The 23933-nt window shown below is 23.5% G+C and overlaps 1 protein-coding gene across 3 annotated transcripts in view; it reads left to right on the top strand.

The window, feature by feature from the left end:
* Window positions 1-23933, top strand: part of apold1b (apolipoprotein L domain containing 1b) — a 60576-nt gene that overhangs the window by 18042 nt on the left and 18601 nt on the right. For 2 of the 3 annotated variants that reach the window (XM_067447616.1, XM_067447615.1), the window contains exons 1-2: window positions 22971-23065; window positions 23226-23285. Coding sequence is in view for 2 of the 3 variants with exons in the window: in XM_067447615.1 (XP_067303716.1) it covers window positions 23235-23285 (51 nt within the window). In the remaining variant the exon portion in view is untranslated. Of the gene's footprint in view, window positions 1-22970; window positions 23066-23225; window positions 23286-23933 lie in introns of those variants that run through there. The other variant, XM_067447614.1, reaches the window with a different exon arrangement.

Raw genomic sequence — 23933 nt, 5'->3', positions numbered from 1 at the left:
CTTTTCATCTTATAAATATGGCTTAAGTCATAATTAAATAATTTCAAACTTATGTCATAATTTTGTCAATTTTGGCTTAGTATTCATCTTTTCTACTTTTCATCTTATAAATATGGCTTAAGTCATAATTAAATAATTTCAAACTTATGTCATAATTTTGTCAATTTTGACTTAGTATTCATCATTTCTACTTTTCATCTTATAAATATGGCTTAAGTCATAATTAAATAATTTCAAACTTATGTCATAATTTTGTCAAGTTTGGCTTAGTGTTCATCATTTCTACTTTTCATCTTATAAGTATGGCTTAAGTCATAATTAAATAATTTCAAACTTATGTCATAATTTTGTCAATTTTGACTTAGTGTTCATCATTTCTACTTTTCATCTTATAAGTATGGCTTAAGTCATAATTAAATAATTTCAAACTTATGTCATAATTTTGTCAATTTTGGCTTAGTATTCATCATTTCTACTTTTCATCTTATAAGTATGGCTTAAGTCATAATAAAATAATTTCAAACTTATGTCATAATTTTGTCAATTTTGGCTTAGTGTTCATCATTTCTACTTTTCATCTTATAAGTATGGCTTAAGTCATAATTAAATAATTTCAAACTTATGTCATAATTTTGTCAATTTTGGCTTAGTGTTCATCATTTCTACTTTTCATCTTATAAGTATGGCTTCAGTCATAATTAAATAATTTCAAACTTATGTCATAATTTTGTCAATTTTGACTTAGTGTTCATCATTTCTACTTTTCATCTTATAAATATGGCTTAAGTCATAATTAAATAATTTCAAACTTATGTCATAATTTTGTCAATTTTGACTTAGTATTCATCATTTCTACTTTTCATCTTATAAATATGGCTTAAGTCATAATTAAATAATTTAAAACTTATGTCATAATTTTGTCAATTTTGGCTTAGTGTTCATCATTTCTGCTCTTCATCTTATAAATATGGCTTAAGTCATAATTAAATAATTTCAAACTTATGTCATAATTTTGTCAATTTTGGCTTAGTGTTCATCATTTCTGCTCTTCATCTTATAAATATGGCTTAAGTCATAATTAAATAATTTCAAACTTATGTCATAATTTTGTCAATTTTGGCTTAGTGTTCATCATTTCTACTTTTCATCTTATAAATATGGCTTAAGTCATAATTAAATAATTTCAAACTTATGTCATAATTTTGTCAATTTTGGCTTAGTATTCATCATTTCTACTTTTCATCTTATAAATATGGCTTAAGTCATAATTAAATAATTTCAAACTTATGTCATAATTTTGTCAATTTTGGCTTAGTATTCATCTTTTCTACTTTTCATCTTATAAATATGGCTTAAGTCATAATTAAATAATTTCAAACTTATGTCATAATTTTGTCAATTTTGACTTAGTATTCATCATTTCTACTTTTCATCTTATAAATATGGCTTAAGTCATAATTAAATAATTTCAAACTTATGTCATAATTTTGTCAAGTTTGGCTTAGTGTTCATCATTTCTACTTTTCATCTTATAAGTATGGCTTAAGTCATAATTAAATAATTTCAAACTTATGTCATAATTTTGTCAATTTTGACTTAGTGTTCATCATTTCTACTTTTCATCTTATAAGTATGGCTTAAGTCATAATTAAATAATTTCAAACTTATGTCATAATTTTGTCAATTTTGGCTTAGTATTCATCATTTCTACTTTTCATCTTATAAGTATGGCTTCAGTCATAATTAAATAATTTCAAACTTATGTCATAATTTTGTCAATTTTGGCTTAGTATTCATCATTTCTACTTTTCATCTTATAAGTATGGCTTAAGTCATAATTAAATAATTTCAAACTTATGTCATAATTTTGTCAATTTTGACTTAGTGTTCATCATTTCTACTTTTCATCTTATAAATATGGCTTCAGTCATAATTAAATAATTTCAAACTTATGTCATAATTTTGTCAATTTTGACTTAGTGTTCATCATTTCTACTTTTCATCTTATAAATATGGCTTAAGTCATAATTAAATAATTTCAAACTTATGTCATAATTTTGTCAATTTTGACTTAGTATTCATCATTTCTACTTTTCATCTTATAAATATGGCTTAAGTCATAATTAAATAATTTCAAACTTATGTCATAATTTTGTCAATTTTGGCTTAGTATTCATCTTTTCTACTTTTCATCTTATAAATATGGCTTAAGTCATAATTAAATAATTTCAAACTTATGTCATAATTTTGTCAATTTTGACTTAGTATTCATCATTTCTACTTTTCATCTTATAAATATGGCTTAAGTCATAATTAAATAATTTCAAACTTATGTCATAATTTTGTCAAGTTTGGCTTAGTGTTCATCATTTCTACTTTTCATCTTATAAGTATGGCTTAAGTCATAATTAAGTAATTTCAAACTTATGTCATAATTTTGTCAATTTTGGCTTAGTATTCATCATTTCTACTTTTCATCTTATAAATATGGCTTAAGTCATAATTAAATAATTTCAAACTTATGTCATAATTTTGTCAAGTTTGGCTTAGTGTTCATCATTTCTACTTTTCATCTTATAAATATGGCTTAAGTCATAATTAAATAATTTCAAACTTATGTCATAATTTTGTCAATTTTGGCTTAGTATTCATCATTTCTACTTTTCATCTTATAAATATGGCTTAAGTCATAATTAAATAATTTCAAACTTATGTCATAATTTTGTCAATTTTGACTTAGTGTTCATCATTTCTACTTTTCATCTTATAAGTATGGCTTAAGTCATAATTAAATAATTTCAAACTTATGTCATAATTTTGTCAATTTTGGCTTAGTGTTCATCATTTCTACTTTTCATCTTATAAGTATGGCTTAAGTCATAATTAAATAATTTCAAACTTATGTCATAATTTTGTCAATTTTGGCTTAGTGTTCATCATTTCTACTTTTCATCTTATAAGTATGGCTTAAGTCATAATTAAATAATTTCAAACTTATGTCATAATTTTGTCAATTTTGGCTTAGTGTTCATCATTTCTACTTTTCATCTTATAAATATGGCTTAAGTCATAATTAAATAATTTCAAACTTATGTCATAATTTTGTCAATTTTGGCTTAGTGTTCATCATTTCTACTTTTCATCTTATAAATATGGCTTAAGTCATAATTAAATAATTTCAAACTTATGTCATAATTTTGTCAATTTTGGCTTAGTGTTCATCATTTCTACTTTTCATCTTATAAATATGGCTTAAGTCATAATTAAATAATTTCAAACTTATGTCATAATTTTGTCAATTTTGGCTTAGTGTTCATCATTTCTACTTTTCATCTTATAAAAATGGCTTAAGTCATAATTAAATAATTTCAAACTTATGTCATAATTTTGTCAATTTTGGCTTAGTATTCATCATTTCTACTTTTCATCTTATAAATATGGCTTAAGTCATAATTAAATAATTTCAAACTTATGTCATAATTTTGTCAATTTTGGCTTAGTGTTCATCATTTCTACTTTTCATCTTATAAGTATGGCTTCAGTCATAATTAAATAATTTCAAACTTATGTCATAATTTTGTCAATTTTGGCTTAGTATTCATCATTTCTACTTTTCATCTTATAAATATGGCTTAAGTCATAATTAAATAATTTCAAACTTGTCATAATTTTGTCAATTTTGGCTTAGTGTTCATCATTTCTACTTTTCATCTTATAAATATGGCTTAAGTCATAATTAAATAATTTCAAACTTATGTCATAATTTTGTCAATTTTGACTTAGTATTCATCTTTTCTACTTTTCATCTTATAAATATGGCTTAAGTCATAATTAAATAATTTCAAACTTATGTCATAATTTTGTCAATTTTGACTTAGTGTTCATCATTTCTACTTTTCATCTTATAAATATGGCTTAAGTCATAATTAAATAATTTCAAACTTATGTCATAATTTTGTCAATTTTGGCTTAGTGTTCATCATTTCTACTTTTCATCTTATAAGTATGGCTTCAGTCATAATTAAATAATTTCAAACTTATGTCATAATTTTGTCAATTTTGGCTTAGTATTCATCATTTCTACTTTTCATCTTATAAATATGGCTTAAGTCATAATTAAATAATTTCAAACTTGTCATAATTTTGTCAATTTTGGCTTAGTGTTCATCATTTCTACTTTTCATCTTATAAATATGGCTTAAGTCATAATTAAATAATTTCAAACTTATGTCATAATTTTGTCAATTTTGACTTAGTATTCATCTTTTCTACTTTTCATCTTATAAATATGGCTTAAGTCATAATTAAATAATTTCAAACTTATGTCATAATTTTGTCAATTTTGACTTAGTGTTCATCATTTCTACTTTTCATCTTATAAATATGGCTTAAGTCATAATTAAATAATTTCAAACTTATGTCATAATTTTGTCAATTTTGGCTTAGTATTCATCATTTCTACTTTTCATCTTATAAATATGGCTTAAGTCATAATTAAATAATTTCAAACTTATGTCATAATTTTGTCAATTTTGGCTTAGTATTCATCATTTCTACTTTTCATTTTATAAGTATGGCTTCAGTCATAATTAAATAATTTCAAACTTATGTCATAATTTTGTCAATTTTGGCTTAGTATTCATCATTTCTACTTTTCATCTTATAAATATGGCTTAAGTCATAATTAAATAATTTCAAACTTGTCATAATTTTGTCAATTTTGGCTTAGTATTCATCTTTTCTACTTTTCATCTTATAAATATGGCTTAAGTCATAATTAAATAATTTCAAACTTATGTCATAATTTTGTCAATTTTGACTTAGTATTCATCATTTCTACTTTTCATCTTATAAGTATGGCTTAAGTCATAATTAAATAATTTCAAACTTATGTCATAATTTTGTCAATTTTGACTTAGTGTTCATCATTTCTACTTTTCATCTTATAAGTATGGCTTAAGTCATAATTAAATAATTTCAAACTTATGTCATAATTTTGTCAATTTTGGCTTAGTATTCATCATTTCTACCTTTCATCTTATAAGTATTGTTTTCAATCATAATTAAATAATTTCAAACTTATGTCATAATTTTGTCAATTTTGACTTAGTATTCATCATTTCTACTTTTCATCTTATAAATATGGCTTAAGTCATAATTAAATAATTTCAAACTTATGTCATAATTTTGTCAAGTTTGGCTTAGTGTTCATCATTTCTACTTTTCATCTTATAAGTATGGCTTAAGTCATAATTAAATAATTTCAAACTTATGTCATAATTTTGTCAATTTTGGCTTAGTATTCATCATTTCTACTTTTCATCTTATAAGTATGGCTTAAGTCATAATTAAATAATTTCAAACTTATGTCATAATTTTGTCAATTTTGGCTTAGTGTTCATCATTTCTACTTTTCATCTTATAAGTATGGCTTCAGTCATAATTAAATAATTTCAAACTTATGTCATAATTTTGTCAATTTTGACTTAGTGTTCATTATTTCTACTTTTCATCTTATAAATATGGCTTAAGTCATAATTAAATAATTTCAAACTTATGTCATAATTTTGTCAATTTTGACTTACTATTCATCATTTCTACTTTTCATCTTATAAATATGGCTTAAGTCATAATTAAATAATTTCAAACTTATGTCATAATTTTGTCAATTTTGACTTAGTGTTCATCATTTCTACTTTTCATCTTATAAATATGGCTTAAGTCATAATTAAATAATTTCAAACTTATGTCATAATTTTGTCAATTTTGGCTTAGTGTTCATCATTTCTACTTTTCATCTTATAAATATGTCTTAAGTCATAATTAAATAATTTCAAACTTATGTCATAATTTTGTCAATTTTGGCTTAGTGTTCATCATTTCTACTTTTCATCTTATAAATATTGCTTAAGTCATAATTAAATAATTTCAAACTTATGTCATAATTTTGTCAATTTTGGCTTAGTGTTCATCATTTCTACTTTTCATCTTATAAATATGGCTTAAGTCATAATTAAATAATTTCAAACTTATGTCATAATTTTGTCAATTTTGGCTTAGTATTCATCTTTTCTACTTTTCAACTTATAAATATGGCTTAAGTCATAATTAAATAATTTCAAACTTATGTCATAATTTTGTCAATTTTGGCTTAGTGTTCATCATTTCTACTTTTCATCTTATAAATATTGCTTAAGTCATAATTAAATAATTTCAAACTTATGTCATAATTTTGTCAATTTTGGCTTAGTGTTCATCATTTCTACTTTTCATCTTATAAATATGGCTTAAGTCATAATTAAATAATTTCAAACTTATGTCATAATTTTGTCAATTTTGGCTTAGTGTTCATCATTTCTACTTTTCATCTTATAAATATGGCTTAAGTCATAATTAAATAATTTCAAACTTATGTCATAATTTTGTCAATTTTGACTTAGTGTTCATTATTTCTACTTTTCATCTTATAAATATGGCTTAAGTCATAATTAAATAATTTCAAACTTATGTCATAATTTTGTCAATTTTGGCTTAGTATTCATCATTTCTACTTTTCATCTTATAAATATGGCTTAAGTCATAATTAAATAATTTCAAACTTATGTCATAATTTTGTCAATTTTGGCTTAGTATTCATCTTTTCTACTTTTCATCTTATAAATATGGCTTAAGTCATAATTAAATAATTTCAAACTTATGTCATAATTTTGTCAATTTTGACTTAGTATTCATCATTTCTACTTTTCATCTTATAAATATGGCTTAAGTCATAATTAAATAATTTCAAACTTATGTCATAATTTTGTCAAGTTTGGCTTAGTGTTCATCATTTCTACTTTTCATCTTATAAGTATGGCTTAAGTCATAATTAAATAATTTCAAACTTATGTCATAATTTTGTCAATTTTGACTTAGTGTTCATCATTTCTACTTTTCATCTTATAAGTATGGCTTAAGTCATAATTAAATAATTTCAAACTTATGTCATAATTTTGTCAATTTTGGCTTAGTATTCATCATTTCTACTTTTCATCTTATAAGTATGGCTTAAGTCATAATAAAATAATTTCAAACTTATGTCATAATTTTGTCAATTTTGGCTTAGTGTTCATCATTTCTACTTTTCATCTTATAAGTATGGCTTAAGTCATAATAAAATAATTTCAAACTTATGTCATAATTTTGTCAATTTTGGCTTAGTGTTCATCATTTCTACTTTTCATCTTATAAGTATGGCTTCAGTCATAATTAAATAATTTCAAACTTATGTCATAATTTTGTCAATTTTGACTTAGTGTTCATCATTTCTACTTTTCATCTTATAAATATGGCTTAAGTCATAATTAAATAATTTCAAACTTATGTCATAATTTTGTCAATTTTGACTTAGTATTCATCATTTCTACTTTTCATCTTATAAATATGGCTTAAGTCATAATTAAATAATTTCAAACTTATGTCATAATTTTGTCAATTTTGGCTTAGTGTTCATCATTTCTGCTCTTCATATTATAAATATGGCTTAAGTCATAATTAAATAATTTCAAACTTATGTCATAATTTTGTCAATTTTGACTTAGTGTTCATCATTTCTGCTCTTCATCTTATAAATATGGCTTAAGTCATAATTAAATAATTTCAAACTTATGTCATAATTTTGTCAATTTTGGCTTAGTGTTCATCATTTCTACTTTTCATCTTATAAATATGGCTTAAGTCATAATTAAATAATTTCAAACTTATGTCATAATTTTGTCAATTTTGGCTTAGTATTCATCATTTCTACTTTTCATCTTATAAATATGGCTTAAGTCATAATTAAATAATTTCAAACTTATGTCATAATTTTGTCAATTTTGGCTTAGTGTTCATCATTTCTACTTTTCATCTTATAAATATGGCTTAAGTCATAATTAAATAATTTCAAACTTATGTCATAATTTTGTCAATTTTGGCTTAGTATTCATCATTTCTACTTTTCATCTTATAAATATGGCTTAAGTCATAATTAAATAATTTCAAACTTATGTCATAATTTTGTCAATTTTGGCTTAGTATTCATCATTTCTACTTTTCATCTTATAAATATGGCTTAAGTCATAATTAAATAATTTCAAACTTATGTCATAATTTTGTCAAGTTTGGCTTAGTGTTCATCATTTCTACTTTTCATCTTATAAGTATGGCTTAAGTCATAATTAAATAATTTCAAACTTATGTCATAATTTTGTCAATTTTGACTTAGTGTTCATCATTTCTACTTTTCATCTTATAAGTATGGCTTAAGTCATAATTAAATAATTTCAAACTTATGTCATAATTTTGTCAATTTTGGCTTAGTATTCATCATTTCTACTTTTCATCTTATAAGTATGGCTTAAGTCATAATTAAATAATTTCAAACTTATGTCATAATTTTGTCAATTTTGGCTTAGTGTTCATCATTTCTACTTTTCATCTTATAAGTATGGCTTAAGTCATAATTAAATAATTTCAAACTTATGTCATAATTTTGTCAATTTTGGCTTAGTGTTCATCATTTCTACTTTTCATCTTATAAATATGGCTTAAGTCATAATTAAATAATTTCAAACTTATGTCATAATTTTGTCAATTTTGGCTTAGTGTTCATCATTTCTACTTTTCATCTTATAAATATGGCTTAAGTCATAATTAAATAATTTCAAACTTATGTCATAATTTTGTCAATTTTGGCTTAGTGTTCATCATTTCTACTTTTCATCTTATAAATATGGCTTAAGTCATAATTAAATAATTTCAAACTTATGTCATAATTTTGTCAATTTTGGCTTAGTGTTCATCATTTCTACTTTTCATCTTATAAAAATGGCTTAAGTCATAATTAAATAATTTCGAACTTATGTCATAATTTTGTCAATTTTGACTTAGTATTCATCTTTTCTACTTTTCATCTTATAAATATGGCTTAAGTCATAATTAAATAATTTCAAACTTATGTCATAATTTTGTCAAGTTTGGCTTAGTGTTCATCATTTCTACTTTTCATCTTATAAGTATGGCTTAAGTCATAATTAAATAATTTCAAACTTATGTCATAATTTTGTCAATTTTGGCTTAGTATTCATCATTTCTACTTTTCATCTTATAAGTATGGCTTCAGTCATAATTAAATAATTTCAAACTTATGTCATAATTTTGTCAATTTTGACTTAGTGTTCATTATTTCTACTTTTCATCTTATAAATATGGCTTAAGTCATAATTAAATAATTTCAAACTTATGTCATAATTTTGTCAATTTTGACTTACTATTCATCATTTCTACTTTTCATCTTATAAATATGGCTTAAGTCATAATTAAATAATTTCAAACTTATGTCATAATTTTGTCAATTTTGACTTAGTGTTCATCATTTCTACTTTTCATCTTATAAATATGGCTTAAGTCATAATTAAATAATTTCAAACTTATGTCATAATTTTGTCAATTTTGGCTTAGTGTTCATCATTTCTACTTTTCATCTTATAAATATGTCTTAAGTCATAATTAAATAATTTCAAACTTATGTCATAATTTTGTCAATTTTGGCTTAGTGTTCATCATTTCTACTTTTCATCTTATAAATATTGCTTAAGTCATAATTAAATAATTTCAAACTTATGTCATAATTTTGTCAATTTTGGCTTAGTGTTCATCATTTCTACTTTTCATCTTATAAATATGGCTTAAGTCATAATTAAATAATTTCAAACTTATGTCATAATTTTGTAAATTTTGGCTTAGTATTCATCTTTTCTACTTTTCAACTTATAAATATGGCTTAAGTCATAATTAAATAATTTCAAACTTATGTCATAATTTTGTCAATTTTGGCTTAGTGTTCATCATTTCTACTTTTCATCTTATAAATATTGCTTAAGTCATAATTAAATAATTTCAAACTTATGTCATAATTTTGTCAATTTTGGCTTAGTGTTCATCATTTCTACTTTTCATCTTATAAATATGGCTTAAGTCATAATTAAATAATTTCAAACTTATGTCATAATTTTGTCAATTTTGGCTTAGTGTTCATCATTTCTACTTTTCATCTTATAAATATGGCTTAAGTCATAATTAAATAATTTCAAACTTATGTCATAATTTTGTCAATTTTGACTTAGTGTTCATTATTTCTACTTTTCATCTTATAAATATGGCTTAAGTCATAATTAAATAATTTCAAACTTATGTCATAATTTTGTCAATTTTGGCTTAGTATTCATCATTTCTACTTTTCATCTTATAAATATGGCTTAAGTCATAATTAAATAATTTCAAACTTATGTCATAATTTTGTCAATTTTGGCTTAGTATTCATCTTTTCTACTTTTCATCTTATAAATATGGCTTAAGTCATAATTAAATAATTTCAAACTTATGTCATAATTTTGTCAATTTTGACTTAGTATTCATCATTTCTACTTTTCATCTTATAAATATGGCTTAAGTCATAATTAAATAATTTCAAACTTATGTCATAATTTTGTCAAGTTTGGCTTAGTGTTCATCATTTCTACTTTTCATCTTATAAGTATGGCTTAAGTCATAATTAAATAATTTCAAACTTATGTCATAATTTTGTCAATTTTGACTTAGTGTTCATCATTTCTACTTTTCATCTTATAAGTATGGCTTAAGTCATAATTAAATAATTTCAAACTTATGTCATAATTTTGTCAATTTTGGCTTAGTATTCATCATTTCTACTTTTCATCTTATAAGTATGGCTTAAGTCATAATAAAATAATTTCAAAATTATGTCATAATTTTGTCAATTTTGGCTTAGTGTTCATCATTTCTACTTTTCATCTTATAAGTATGGCTTAAGTCATAATTAAATAATTTCAAACTTATGTCATAATTTTGTCAATTTTGGCTTAGTGTTCATCATTTCTACTTTTCATCTTATAAGTATGGCTTCAGTCATAATTAAATAATTTCAAACTTATGTCATAATTTTGTCAATTTTGACTTAGTGTTCATCATTTCTACTTTTCATCTTATAAATATGGCTTAAGTCATAATTAAATAATTTCAAACTTATGTCATAATTTTGTCAATTTTGACTTAGTATTCATCATTTCTACTTTTCATCTTATAAATATGGCTTAAGTCATAATTAAATAATTTAAAACTTATGTCATAATTTTGTCAATTTTGGCTTAGTGTTCATCATTTCTGCTCTTCATATTATAAATATGGCTTAAGTCATTGATTGATTGATTGATTGATTGACCTTTTATTATCCCGAAGGAAATTTGTCTTGGACACATACAAAAACACTGTCTGCTGTATAAAAAAATAAATAATAATAAATACGTAAATAAATAAATGCATGAATGTCACTTGTACACACGCACTTTACACACACGCACACAATATCTGCAATACATATACAAACTACAATCAAACAACCAACTGCACATTGCCCTTTAAACTACAGTTCTAAAATTTAAAATACATCTCAGAGGTAACCTTAATGCTTATTTAAGGCTATAATAGACAGGGGTACAAAGGAGTTCATAATTAAGTCATAATTAAATAATTTCAAACTTATGTCATAATTTTGTCAATTTTGGCTTAGTGTTCATCATTTCTGCTCTTCATCTTATAAATATGGCTTAAGTCATAATTAAATAATTTCAAACTTATGTCATAATTTTGTCAATTTTGGCTTAGTGTTCATCATTTCTACTTTTCATCTTATAAATATGGCTTAAGTCATAATTAAATAATTTCAAACTTATGTCATAATTTTGTCAATTTTGGCTTAGTATTCATCATTTCTACTTTTCATCTTATAAAAATGGCTTAAGTCATAATTAAATAATTTCAAACTTATGTCATAATTTTGTCAATTTTGGCTTAGTATTCATCTTTTCTACTTTTCATCTTATAAATATGGCTTAAGTCATAATTAAATAATTTCAAACTTATGTCATAATTTTGTCAATTTTGACTTAGTATTCATCATTTCTACTTTTCATCTTATAAATATGGCTTCAGTCATAATTAAATAATTTCAAACTTATGTCATAATTTTGTCAATTTTGGCTTAGTATTCATCATTTCTACTTTTCATCTTATAAATATGGCTTAAGTCATAAGTAAATAATTTCAAACTTGTCATAATTTTGTCAATTTTGGCTTAGTGTTCATCATTTCTACTTTTCATCTTATAAATATGGCTTAAGTCATAATTAAATAATTTCAAACTTATGTCATAATTTTGTCAATTTTGACTTAGTATTCATCTTTTCTACTTTTCATCTTATAAATATGGCTTAAGTCATAATTAAATAATTTCAAACTTATGTCATAATTTTGTCAATTTTGACTTAGTGTTCATCATTTCTACTTTTCATCTTATAAATATGGCTTAAGTCATAATTAAATAATTTCAAACTTATGTCATAATTTTGTCAATTTTGGCTTAGTGTTCATCATTTCTACTTTTCATCTTATAAGTATGGCTTCAGTCATAATTAAATAATTTCAAACTTATGTCATAATTTTGTCAATTTTGGCTTAGTATTCATCATTTCTACTTTTCATCTTATAAATATGGCTTAAGTCATAATTAAATAATTTCAAACTTGTCATAATTTTGTCAATTTTGGCTTAGTGTTCATCATTTCTACTTTTCATCTTATAAATATGGCTTAAGTCATAATTAAATAATTTCAAACTTATGTCATAATTTTGTCAATTTTGACTTAGTATTCATCTTTTCTACTTTTCATCTTATAAATATGGCTTAAGTCATAATTAAATAATTTCAAACTTATGTCATAATTTTGTCAATTTTGACTTAGTGTTCATCATTTCTACTTTTCATCTTATAAATATGGCTTAAGTCATAATTAAATAATTTCAAACTTATGTCATAATTTTGTCAATTTTGGCTTAGTATTCATCATTTCTACTTTTCATCTTATAAATATGGCTTAAGTCATAATTAAATAATTTCAAACTTATGTCATAATTTTGTCAATTTTGGCTTAGTATTCATCATTTCTACTTTTCATTTTATAAGTATGGCTTCAGTCATAATTAAATAATTTCAAACTTATGTCATAATTTTGTCAATTTTGGCTTAGTATTCATCATTTCTACTTTTCATCTTATAAATATGGCTTAAGTCATAATTAAATAATTTCAAACTTGTCATAATTTTGTCAATTTTGGCTTAGTATTCATCTTTTCTACTTTTCATCTTATAAATATGGCTTAAGTCATAATTAAATAATTTCAAACTTATGTCATAATTTTGTCAATTTTGGCTTAGTATTCATCATTTCTACCTTTCATCTTATAAGTATGGCTTTCAGTCATAATTAAATAATTTCAAACTTATGTCATAATTTTGTCAATTTTGACTTAGTATTCATCATTTCTACTTTTCATCTTATAAATATGGCTTAAGTCATAATTAAATAATTTCAAACTTATGTCATAATTTTGTCAAGTTTGGCTTAGTGTTCATCATTTCTACTTTTCATCTTATAAGTATGGCTTAAGTCATAATTAAATAATTTCAAACTTATGTCATAATTTTGTCAATTTTGGCTTAGTATTCATCATTTCTACTTTTCATCTTATAAGTATGGCTTAAGTCATAATTAAATAATTTCAAACTTATGTCATAATTTTGTCAATTTTGGCTTAGTGTTCATCATTTCTACTTTTCATCTTATAAGTATGGCTTCAGTCATAATTAAATAATTTCAAACTTATGTCATAATTTTGTCAATTTTGACTTAGTGTTCATTATTTCTACTTTTCATCTTATAAATATGGCTTAAGTCATAATTAAATAATTTCAAACTTATGTCATAATTTTGTCAATTTTGACTTACTATTCATCATTTCTACTTTTCATCTTATAAATATGGCTTAAGTCATAATTAAATAATTTCAAACTTATGTCATAATTTTGTCAATTTTGACTTAGTGTTCATCATTTCTACTTTTCATCTTATAAATATGGCTTAAGTCATAATTAAATAATTTCAAACTTATGTCATAATTTTGTCAATTTTGGCTTAGTGTTCATCATTTCTACTTTTCATCTTATAAATATGTCTTAAGTCATAATTAAATAATTTCAAACTTATGTCATAATTTTGTCAATTTTGGCTTAGTGTTCATCATTTCTACTTTTCATCTTATAAATATGGCTTAAGTCATAATTAAATAATTTCAAACTTATGTCATAATTTTGTCAATTTTGGCTTAGTATTCATCTTTTCTACTTTTCAACTTATAAATATGGCTTAAGTCATAATTAAATAATTTCAAACTTATGTCATAATTTTGTCAATTTTGGCTTAGTGTTCATCATTTCTACTTTTCATCTTATAAATATTGCTTAAGTCATAATTAAATAATTTCAAACTTATGTCATAATTTTGTCAATTTTGGCTTAGTGTTCATCATTTCTACTTTTCATCTTATAAATATGGCTTAAGTCATAATTAAATAATTTCAAACTTATGTCATAATTTTGTCAATTTTGGCTTAGTGTTCATCATTTCTACTTTTCATCTTATAAATATGGCTTAAGTCATAATTAAATAATTTCAAACTTATGTCATAATTTTGTCAATTTTGACTTAGTGTTCATTATTTCTACTTTTCATCTTATAAATATGGTTTAAGTCATAATTAAATAATTTCAAACTTATGTCATAATTTTGTCAATTTTGGCTTAGTATTCATCATTTCTACTTTTCATCTTATAAATATGGCTTAAGTCATAATTAAATAATTTCAAACTTATGTCATAATTTTGTCAATTTTGACTTAGTGTTCATCATTTCTACTTTTCATCTTATAAATATTGCTTAAGTCATAATTAAATAATTTCAAACTTATGTCATAATTTTGTCAATTTTGGCTTAGTATTCATCATTTCTACTTTTCATCTTATAAATATGGCTTAAGTCATAATTAAATAATTTCAAACTTATGTCATAATTTTGTCAATTTTGGCTTAGTATTCATCTTTTCTACTTTTCATCTTATAAATATGGCTTAAGTCATAATTAAATAATTTCAAACTTATGTCATAATTTTGTCAATTTTGACTTAGTATTCATCATTTCTACTTTTCATCTTATAAATATGGCTTAAGTCATAATTAAATAATTTCAAACTTATGTCATAATTTTGTCAAGTTTGGCTTAGTGTTCATCATTTCTACTTTTCATCTTATAAGTATGGCTTAAGTCATAATTAAATAATTTCAAACTTATGTCATAATTTTGTCAATTTTGACTTAGTGTTCATCATTTCTACTTTTCATCTTATAAGTATGGCTTAAGTCATAATTAAATAATTTCAAACTTATGTCATAATTTTGTCAATTTTGGCTTAGTATTCATCATTTCTACTTTTCATCTTATAAGTATGGCTTAAGTCATAATAAAATAATTTCAAACTTATGTCATAATTTTGTCAATTTTGGCTTAGTGTTCATCATTTCTACTTTTCATCTTATAAGTATGGCTTAAGTCATAATTAAATAATTTCAAACTTATGTCATAATTTTGTCAATTTTGGCTTAGTGTTCATCATTTCTACTTTTCATCTTATAAGTATGGCTTCAGTCATAATTAAATAATTTCAAACTTATGTCATAATTTTGTCAATTTTGACTTAGTGTTCATCATTTCTACTTTTCATCTTATAAATATGGCTTAAGTCATAATTAAATAATTTCAAACTTATGTCATAATTTTGTCAATTTTGACTTAGTATTCATCATTTCTACTTTTCATCTTATAAATATGGCTTAAGTCATAATTAAATAATTTAAAACTTATGTCATAATTTTGTCAATTTTGGCTTAGTGTTCATCATTTCTGCTCTTCATATTATAAATATGGCTTAAGTCATAATTAAATAATTTCAAACTTATGTCATAATTTTGTCAATTTTGGCTTAGTGTTCATCATTTCTGCTCTTCATCTTATAAATATGGCTTAAGTCATAATTAAATAATTTCAAACTTATGTCATAATTTTGTCAATTTTGGCTTAGTGTTCATCATTTCTACTTTTCATCTTATAAATATGGCTTAAGTCATAATTAAATAATTTCAAACTTATGTCATAATTTTGTCAATTTTGGCTTAGTATTCATCATTTCTACTTTTCATCTTATAAATATGGCTTAAGTCATAATTAAATAATTTCAAACTTATGTCATAATTTTGTCAATTTTGGCTTAGTTTTCATCTTTTCTACTTTTCATCTTATAAATATGGCTTAAGTCATAATTAAATAATTTCAAACTTATGTCATAATTTTGTCAATTTTGACTTAGTATTCATCATTTCTACTTTTCATCTTATAAATATGGCTTAAGTCATAATTAAATAATTTCAAACTTATGTCATAATTTTGTCAAGTTTGGCTTAGTGTTCATCATTTCTACTTTTCATCTTATAAGTATGGCTTAAGTCATAATTAAATAATTTCAAACTTATGTCATAATTTTGTCAATTTTGACTTAGTGTTCATCATTTCTACTTTTCATCTTATAAGTATGGCTTAAGTCATAATTAAATAATTTCAAACTTATGTCATAATTTTGTCAATTTTGACTTAGTGTTCATCATTTCTACTTTTCATCTTATAAATATGGCTTCAGTCATAATTAAATAATTTCAAACTTATGTCATAATTTTGTCAATTTTGACTTAGTGTTCATCATTTCTACTTTTCATCTTATAAATATGGCTTAAGTCATAATTAAATAATTTCAAACTTATGTCATAATTTTGTCAATTTTGACTTAGTATTCATCATTTCTACTTTTCATCTTATAAATATGGCTTAAGTCATAATTAAATAATTTCAAACTTATGTCATAGTTTTGTCAATTTTGACTTAGTGTTCATCATTTCTGCTCTTCATCTTATAAATATGGCTTAAGTCATAATTAAATAATTTCAAACTTATGTCATAATTTTGTCAATTTTGGCTTAGTGTTCATCATTTCTACTTTTCATCTTATAAATATTGCTTAAGTCATAATTAAATAATTTCAAACTTATGTCATAATTTTGTCAATTTTGGCTTAGTGTTCATCATTTCTACTTTTCATCTTATAAATATGGCTTAAGTCATAATTAAATAATTTCAAACTTATGTCATAATTTTGTCAATTTTGGCTTAGTGTTCATCATTTCTACTTTTCATCTTATAAATATGGCTTAAGTCATAATGAAATAATTTCTAACTTATGTCATAATTTTGTCAATTTTGGCTTAGTGTTCATCATTTCTACTTTTCATCTTATAAATATGGCTTAAGTCATAATTAAATAATTTAAAACTTATGTCATAATTTTGTCAATTTTGGCTTAGTATTCATCATTTCTACTTTTCATCTTATAAATATGGCTTAAGTCATAATTAAATAATTTCAAACTTATGTCATAATTTTGTCAATTTTGGCTTAGTGTTCATCATTTCTACTTTTCATCTTATAAGTATGGCTTCAGTCATAATTAAATAATTTCAAACTTATGTCATAATTTTGTCAATTTTGACTTAGTGTTCATCATTTCTACTTTTCATCTTATAAGTATGGCTTAAGTCATAATTAAATAATTTCAAACTTATGTCATAATTTTGTCAATTTTGGCTTAGTATTCATCATTTCTACTTTTCATCTTATAAGTATGGCTTCAGTCATAATTAAATAATTTCAAACTTATGTCATAATTTTGTCAATTTTGGCTTAGTATTCATCATTTCTACTTTTCATCTTATAAGTATGGCTTAAGTCATAATTAAATAATTTCAAACTTATGTCATAATTTTGTCAATTTTGACTTAGTATTCATCTTTTCTACTTTTCATCTTATAAATATGGCTTAAGTCATAATTAAATAATTTCAAACTTATGTCATAATTTTGTCAATTTTGACTTAGTGTTCATCATTTCTACTTTTCATCTTATAAGTATGGCTTAAGTCATAATTAAATAATTTCAAACTTATGTCATAATTTTGTCAATTTTGGCTTAGTATTCATCATTTCTACTTTTCATCTTATAAGTATGGCTTAAGTCATAATTAAATAATTTCAAACTTATGTCATAATTTTGTCAATTTTGGCTTAGTGTTCATCATTTCTACTTTTCATCTTATAAGTATGGCTTCAGTCATAATTAAATAATTTCAAACTTATGTCATAATTTTGTCAATTTTGGCTTAGTATTCATCATTTCTACTTTTCATCTTATAAGTATGGCTTAAGTCATAATTAAATAATTTCAAACTTATGTCATAATTTTGTCAATTTTGACTTAGTGTTCATCATTTCTACTTTTCATCTTATAAATATGGCTTCAGTCATAATTAAATAATTTCAAACTTATGTCATAATTTTGTCAATTTTGACTTAGTGTTCATCATTTCTACTTTTCATCTTATAAGTATGGCTTAAGTCATAATTAAATAATTTCAAACTTATGTCATAATTTTGTCAATTTTGACTTAGTATTCATCTTTTCTACTTTTCATCTTATAAGTATGGCTTCAGTCATAATTAAATAATTTCAAACTTATGTCATAATTTTGTCAATTTTGACTTAGTGTTCATCATTTCTACTTTTCATCTTATAAGTATGGCTTAAGTCATAATTAAATAATTTCAAACTTATGTCATAATTTTGTCAATTTTGGCTTAGTATTCATCATTTCTACTTTTCATCTTATAAGTATGGCTTCAGTCATAATTAAATAATTTCAAACTTATGTCATAATTTTGTCAATTTTGGCTTAGTATTCATCATTTCTACTTTTCATCTTATAAGTATGGCTTAAGTCATAATTAAATAATTTCAAACTTATGTCATAATTTTGTCAATTTTGACTTAGTATTCATCTTTTCTACTTTTCATCTTATAAGTATGGCTTCAGTCATAATTAAATAATTTCAAACTTATGTCATAATTTTGTCAATTTTGACTTAGTGTTCATCATTTCTACTTTTCATCTTATAAGTATGGCTTAAGTCATAATTAAATAATTTCAAACTTATGTCATAATTTTGTCAATTTTGGCTTAGTATTCATCATTTCTACTTTTCATCTTATAAGTATGGCTTCAGTCATAATTAAATAATTTCAAACTTATGTCATAATTTTGTCAATTTTGGCTTAGTATTCATCATTTCTACTTTTCATCTTATAAGTATGGCTTAAGTCATAATTAAATAATTTCAAACTTATGTCATAATTTTGTCAATTTTGACTTAGTGTTCATCATTTCTACTTTTCATCTTATAAATATGGCTTCAGTCATAATTAAATAATTTCAAACTTATGTCATAATTTTGTCAATTTTGACTTAGTGTTCATCATTTCTACTTTTCATCTTATAAATATGGCTTAAGTCATAATTAAATAATTTCAAACTTATGTCATAATTTTGTCAATTTTGACTTAGTATTCATCATTTCTACTTTTCATCTTATAAATATGGCTTAAGTCATAATTAAATAATTTCAAACTTATGTCATAGTTTTGTCAATTTTGACTTAGTGTTCATCATTTCTGCTCTTCATCTTATAAATATGGCTTAAGTCATAATTAAATAATTTCAAACTTATGTCATAATTTTGTCAATTTTGGCTTAGTGTTCATCATTTCTACTTTTCATCTTATAAATATTGCTTAAGTCATAATTAAATAATTTCAAACTTATGTCATAATTTTGTCAATTTTGGCTTAGTGTTCATCATTTCTACTTTTCATCTTATAAATATGGCTTAAGTCATAATTAAATAATTTCAAACTTATGTCATAATTTTGTCAATTTTGGCTTAGTGTTCATCATTTCTACTTTTCATCTTATAAATATGGCTTAAGTCATAATTAAATAATTTCAAACTTATGTCATAATTTTGTCAATTTTGGCTTAGTATTCATCATTTCTACTTTTCATCTTATAAATATGGCTTAAGTCATAATTAAATAATTTCAAACTTATGTCATAATTTTGTCAATTTTGGCTTAGTGTTCATCATTTCTACTTTTCATCTTATAAATATGGCTTAAGTCATAATTAAATAATTTCAAACTTATGTCATAATTTTGTCAATTTTGGCTTAGTATTCATCATTTCTACTTTTCATCTTATAAATATGGCTTAAGTCATAATTAAATAATTTCAAACTTATGTCATAATTTTGTCAATTTTGGCTTAGTGTTCATCATTTCTACTTTTCATCTTATAAATATGGCTTAAGTCATAATTAAATAATTTCAAACTTATGTCATAATTTTGTCAATTTTGGCTTAGTATTCATCATTTCTACTTTTCATCTTATAAATATGGCTTAAGTCATAATTAAATAATTTCAAACTTGTCATAATTTTGTCAATTTTGGCTTAGTATTCATCTTTTCTACTTTTCATCTTATAAATATGGCTTAAGTCATAATTAAATAATTTCAAACTTATGTCATAATTTTGTCAATTTTGGCTTAGTGTTCATCATTTCTACTTTTCATCTTATAAATATGGCTTAAGTCATAATTAAATAATTTCAAACTTATGTCATAATTTTGTCAATTTTGGCTTAGTATTCATCATTTCTACTTTTCATCTTATAAATATGGCTTAAGTCATAATTAAATAATTTCAAACTTATGTCATAATTTTGTCAATTTTGGCTTAGTGTTCATCATTTCTACTTTTCATCTTATAAATATGGCTTAAGTCATAATTAAATAATTTCAAACTTATGTCATAATTTTGTCAATTTTGGCTTAGTATTCATCATTTCTACTTTTCATCTTATAAATATGGCTTAAGTCATAATTAAATAATTTCAAACTTGTCATAATTTTGTCAATTTTGGCTTAGTATTCATCTTTTCTACTTTTCATCTTATAAATATGGCTTAAGTCATAATTAAATAATTTCAAACTTATGTCATAATTTTGTCAATTTTGACTTAGTGTTCATCATTTCTACTTTTCATCTTATAAATATGGCTTAAGTCATAATTAAATAATTTCAAACTTATGTCATAATTTTGTCAATTTTGGCTTAGTATTCATCATTTCTACTTTTCATCTTATAAATATGGCTTAAGTCATAATTAAATAATTTCAAACTTATGTCATAATTTTGTCAATTTTGGCTTAGTATTCATCATTTCTACTTTTCATCTTATAAGTATGGCTTCAGTCATAATTAAATAATTTCAAACTTATGTCATAATTTTGTCAATTTTGGCTTAGTATTCATCATTTCTACTTTTCATCTTATAAATATGGCTTAAGTCATAATTAAATAATTTCAAACTTGTCATAATTTTGTCAATTTTGGCTTAGTATTCATCTTTTCTACTTTTCATCTTATAAATATGGCTTCAGTCATAATTAAATAATTTCAAACTTATGTCATAATTTTGTCAATTTTGGCTTAGTATTCATCTTTTCTACTTTTCATCTTATAAATATTGCTTAAGTCATAATTAAATAATTTCAAACTTATGTCATAATTTTGTCAATTTTGGCTTAGTGTTCATCATTTCTACTTTTCATCTTATAAATATGGCTTAAGTCATAATTAAATAATTTCAAACTTATGTCATAATTTTGTCAATTTTGGCTTAGTGTTCATCATTTCTACTTTTCATCTTATAAATATGGCTTAAGTCATAATTAAATAATTTCAAACTTATGTCATAATTTTGTCAATTTTGACTTAGTGTTCATTATTTCTACTTTTCATCTTATAAATATGGCTTAAGTCATAATTAAATAATTTCAAACTTATGTCATAATTTTGTCAATTTTGGCTTAGTATTCATCATTTCTACTTTTCATCTTATAAATATGGCTTAAGTCATAATTAAATAATTTCAAACTTATGTCATAATTTTGTCAATTTTGGCTTAGTATTCATCTTTTCTACTTTTCATCTTATAAATATGGCTTAAGTCATAATTAAATAATTTCAAACTTATGTCATAATTTTGTCAATTTTGACTTAGTATTCATCATTTCTACTTTTCATCTTATAAATATGGCTTAAGTCATAATTAAATAATTTCAAACTTATGTCATAATTTTGTCAAGTTTGGCTTAGTGTTCATCATTTCTACTTTTCATCTTATAAGTATGGCTTAAGTCATAATTAAATAATTTCAAACTTATGTCATAATTTTGTCAATTTTGACTTAGTGTTCATCATTTCTACTTTTCATCTTATAAGTATGGCTTAAGTCATAATTAAATAATTTCAAACTTATGTCATAATTTTGTCAATTTTGGCTTAGTATTCATCTTTTCTACTTTTCATCTTATAAATATTGCTTAAGTCATAATTAAATAATTTCAAACTTATGTCATAATTTTGTCAATTTTGGCTTAGTATTCATCTTTTCTACTTTTCATCTTATAAGTATGGCTTCAGTCATAATTAAATAATTTCAAACTTATGTCATAATTTTGTCAAATTTGACTTAGTATTCATCATTTCTACTTTTCATCTTATAAGTATGGCTTCAGTCATAATTAAATAATTTCAAACTTATGTCATAATTTTGTCAATTTTGGCTTAGTGTTCATCATTTCTACTTTTCATCTTATAAGTATGGCTTAAGTCATAATTAAATAATTTAAAACTTATGTCATAATTTTGTCAATTTTGACTTAGTATTCATCTTTTCTACTTTTCATCTTATAAATATGGCTTGGGTCATCATTAACTTATTTCAACTCAGTGTCATTCTTTTGTGTCAATTTTGACTTTGCGTCACATAATTATCACTTATTCATAATTTCTACTTTTGTAGAATTTTTTGTCATATTTTTTTCAATTTTTACTTTTTATCTCATAATTATGATTTACTATTCATAATTTCTACTTTCAATATTATAAATATGATTAAATAATTTTAACTCTGCCATAATGTTTGTTAATTTGGAACTGAAGTCTCTCTTCTTTATTAGGACACCCCTGTGAGTTCAAACGAGGCAGCGCCAAACACAACGGCTGAAGCCAAACCTGTCGGTTATTTTAGTTTATTATACTAACATTTATACACATGTAATTTGCTTTCATTTATTTAGTTTTTGCCACTAATGAACTATAATAATCTAACATTACTAATAATATTGGTGTGATGATTAAACATTTTGTTATGTATTTATTTATTCTTTTTTTCAGGATCCTGGAATGATCATGGGATTTATTCACAAACTTAACCCATTCAGGTTTTCCTCACAGGTACAGGTACACACACAATATCTCTCTCTCTCTCTCTCTCTCTCTCTCTCTCTCTCTCTCTCTCTCTCTCTCTCTCTCTCTCTCTCTCTCTATATATATATATATATATATATATATATATATATATATATATATATATATATATATATATCAATTCAGCTTTATTGGCATGACGGTCGGATAGTAACAGTACAATGTTGCCAAAGTATTAAACATGTAACAAGTTATACAGGTATAGATAGATAAATACAAAATACAATAAAAAAAGGGGAAGAAAGGATACATTGCTATATTGTACACATATATTGACATAACTCAACAGGTGTTAAAATACAGGGTGAAGGGTTCCAGAGAGCAGTGAAGAGAATGAGGAGGGTTCAGCCATTGCCCCTCATGATATGGCAGGAGGACACATACTGCGCTGCCAAGTGGAGACATTTCTCTTCTTCTCCTGAGATATAACAGAGTTGGTCGCTGTCACTGGTTTGCAGGAATTCGGGGAACATTTGAGTGATTTGGGGGAAATATATTTCTCTGATGTTGTTATATTTGCACTGGGTGAGGAAGTGCAGCTCGACCTCTACGACTCCACCAGGGTAGTGTGAGCACAGTCTGAGCTCTCCATCTATACACACACACACACACACA

The sequence above is a fragment of the Pseudorasbora parva genome, chromosome 1, assembly GCF_024679245.1.
Source record: "Pseudorasbora parva isolate DD20220531a chromosome 1, ASM2467924v1, whole genome shotgun sequence".
NCBI lineage: Eukaryota > Metazoa > Chordata > Actinopteri > Cypriniformes > Gobionidae > Pseudorasbora > Pseudorasbora parva.
Note: the sequence above shows the minus strand (reverse complement) of the source record. Positions and strands in the feature narration are given on the sequence as shown.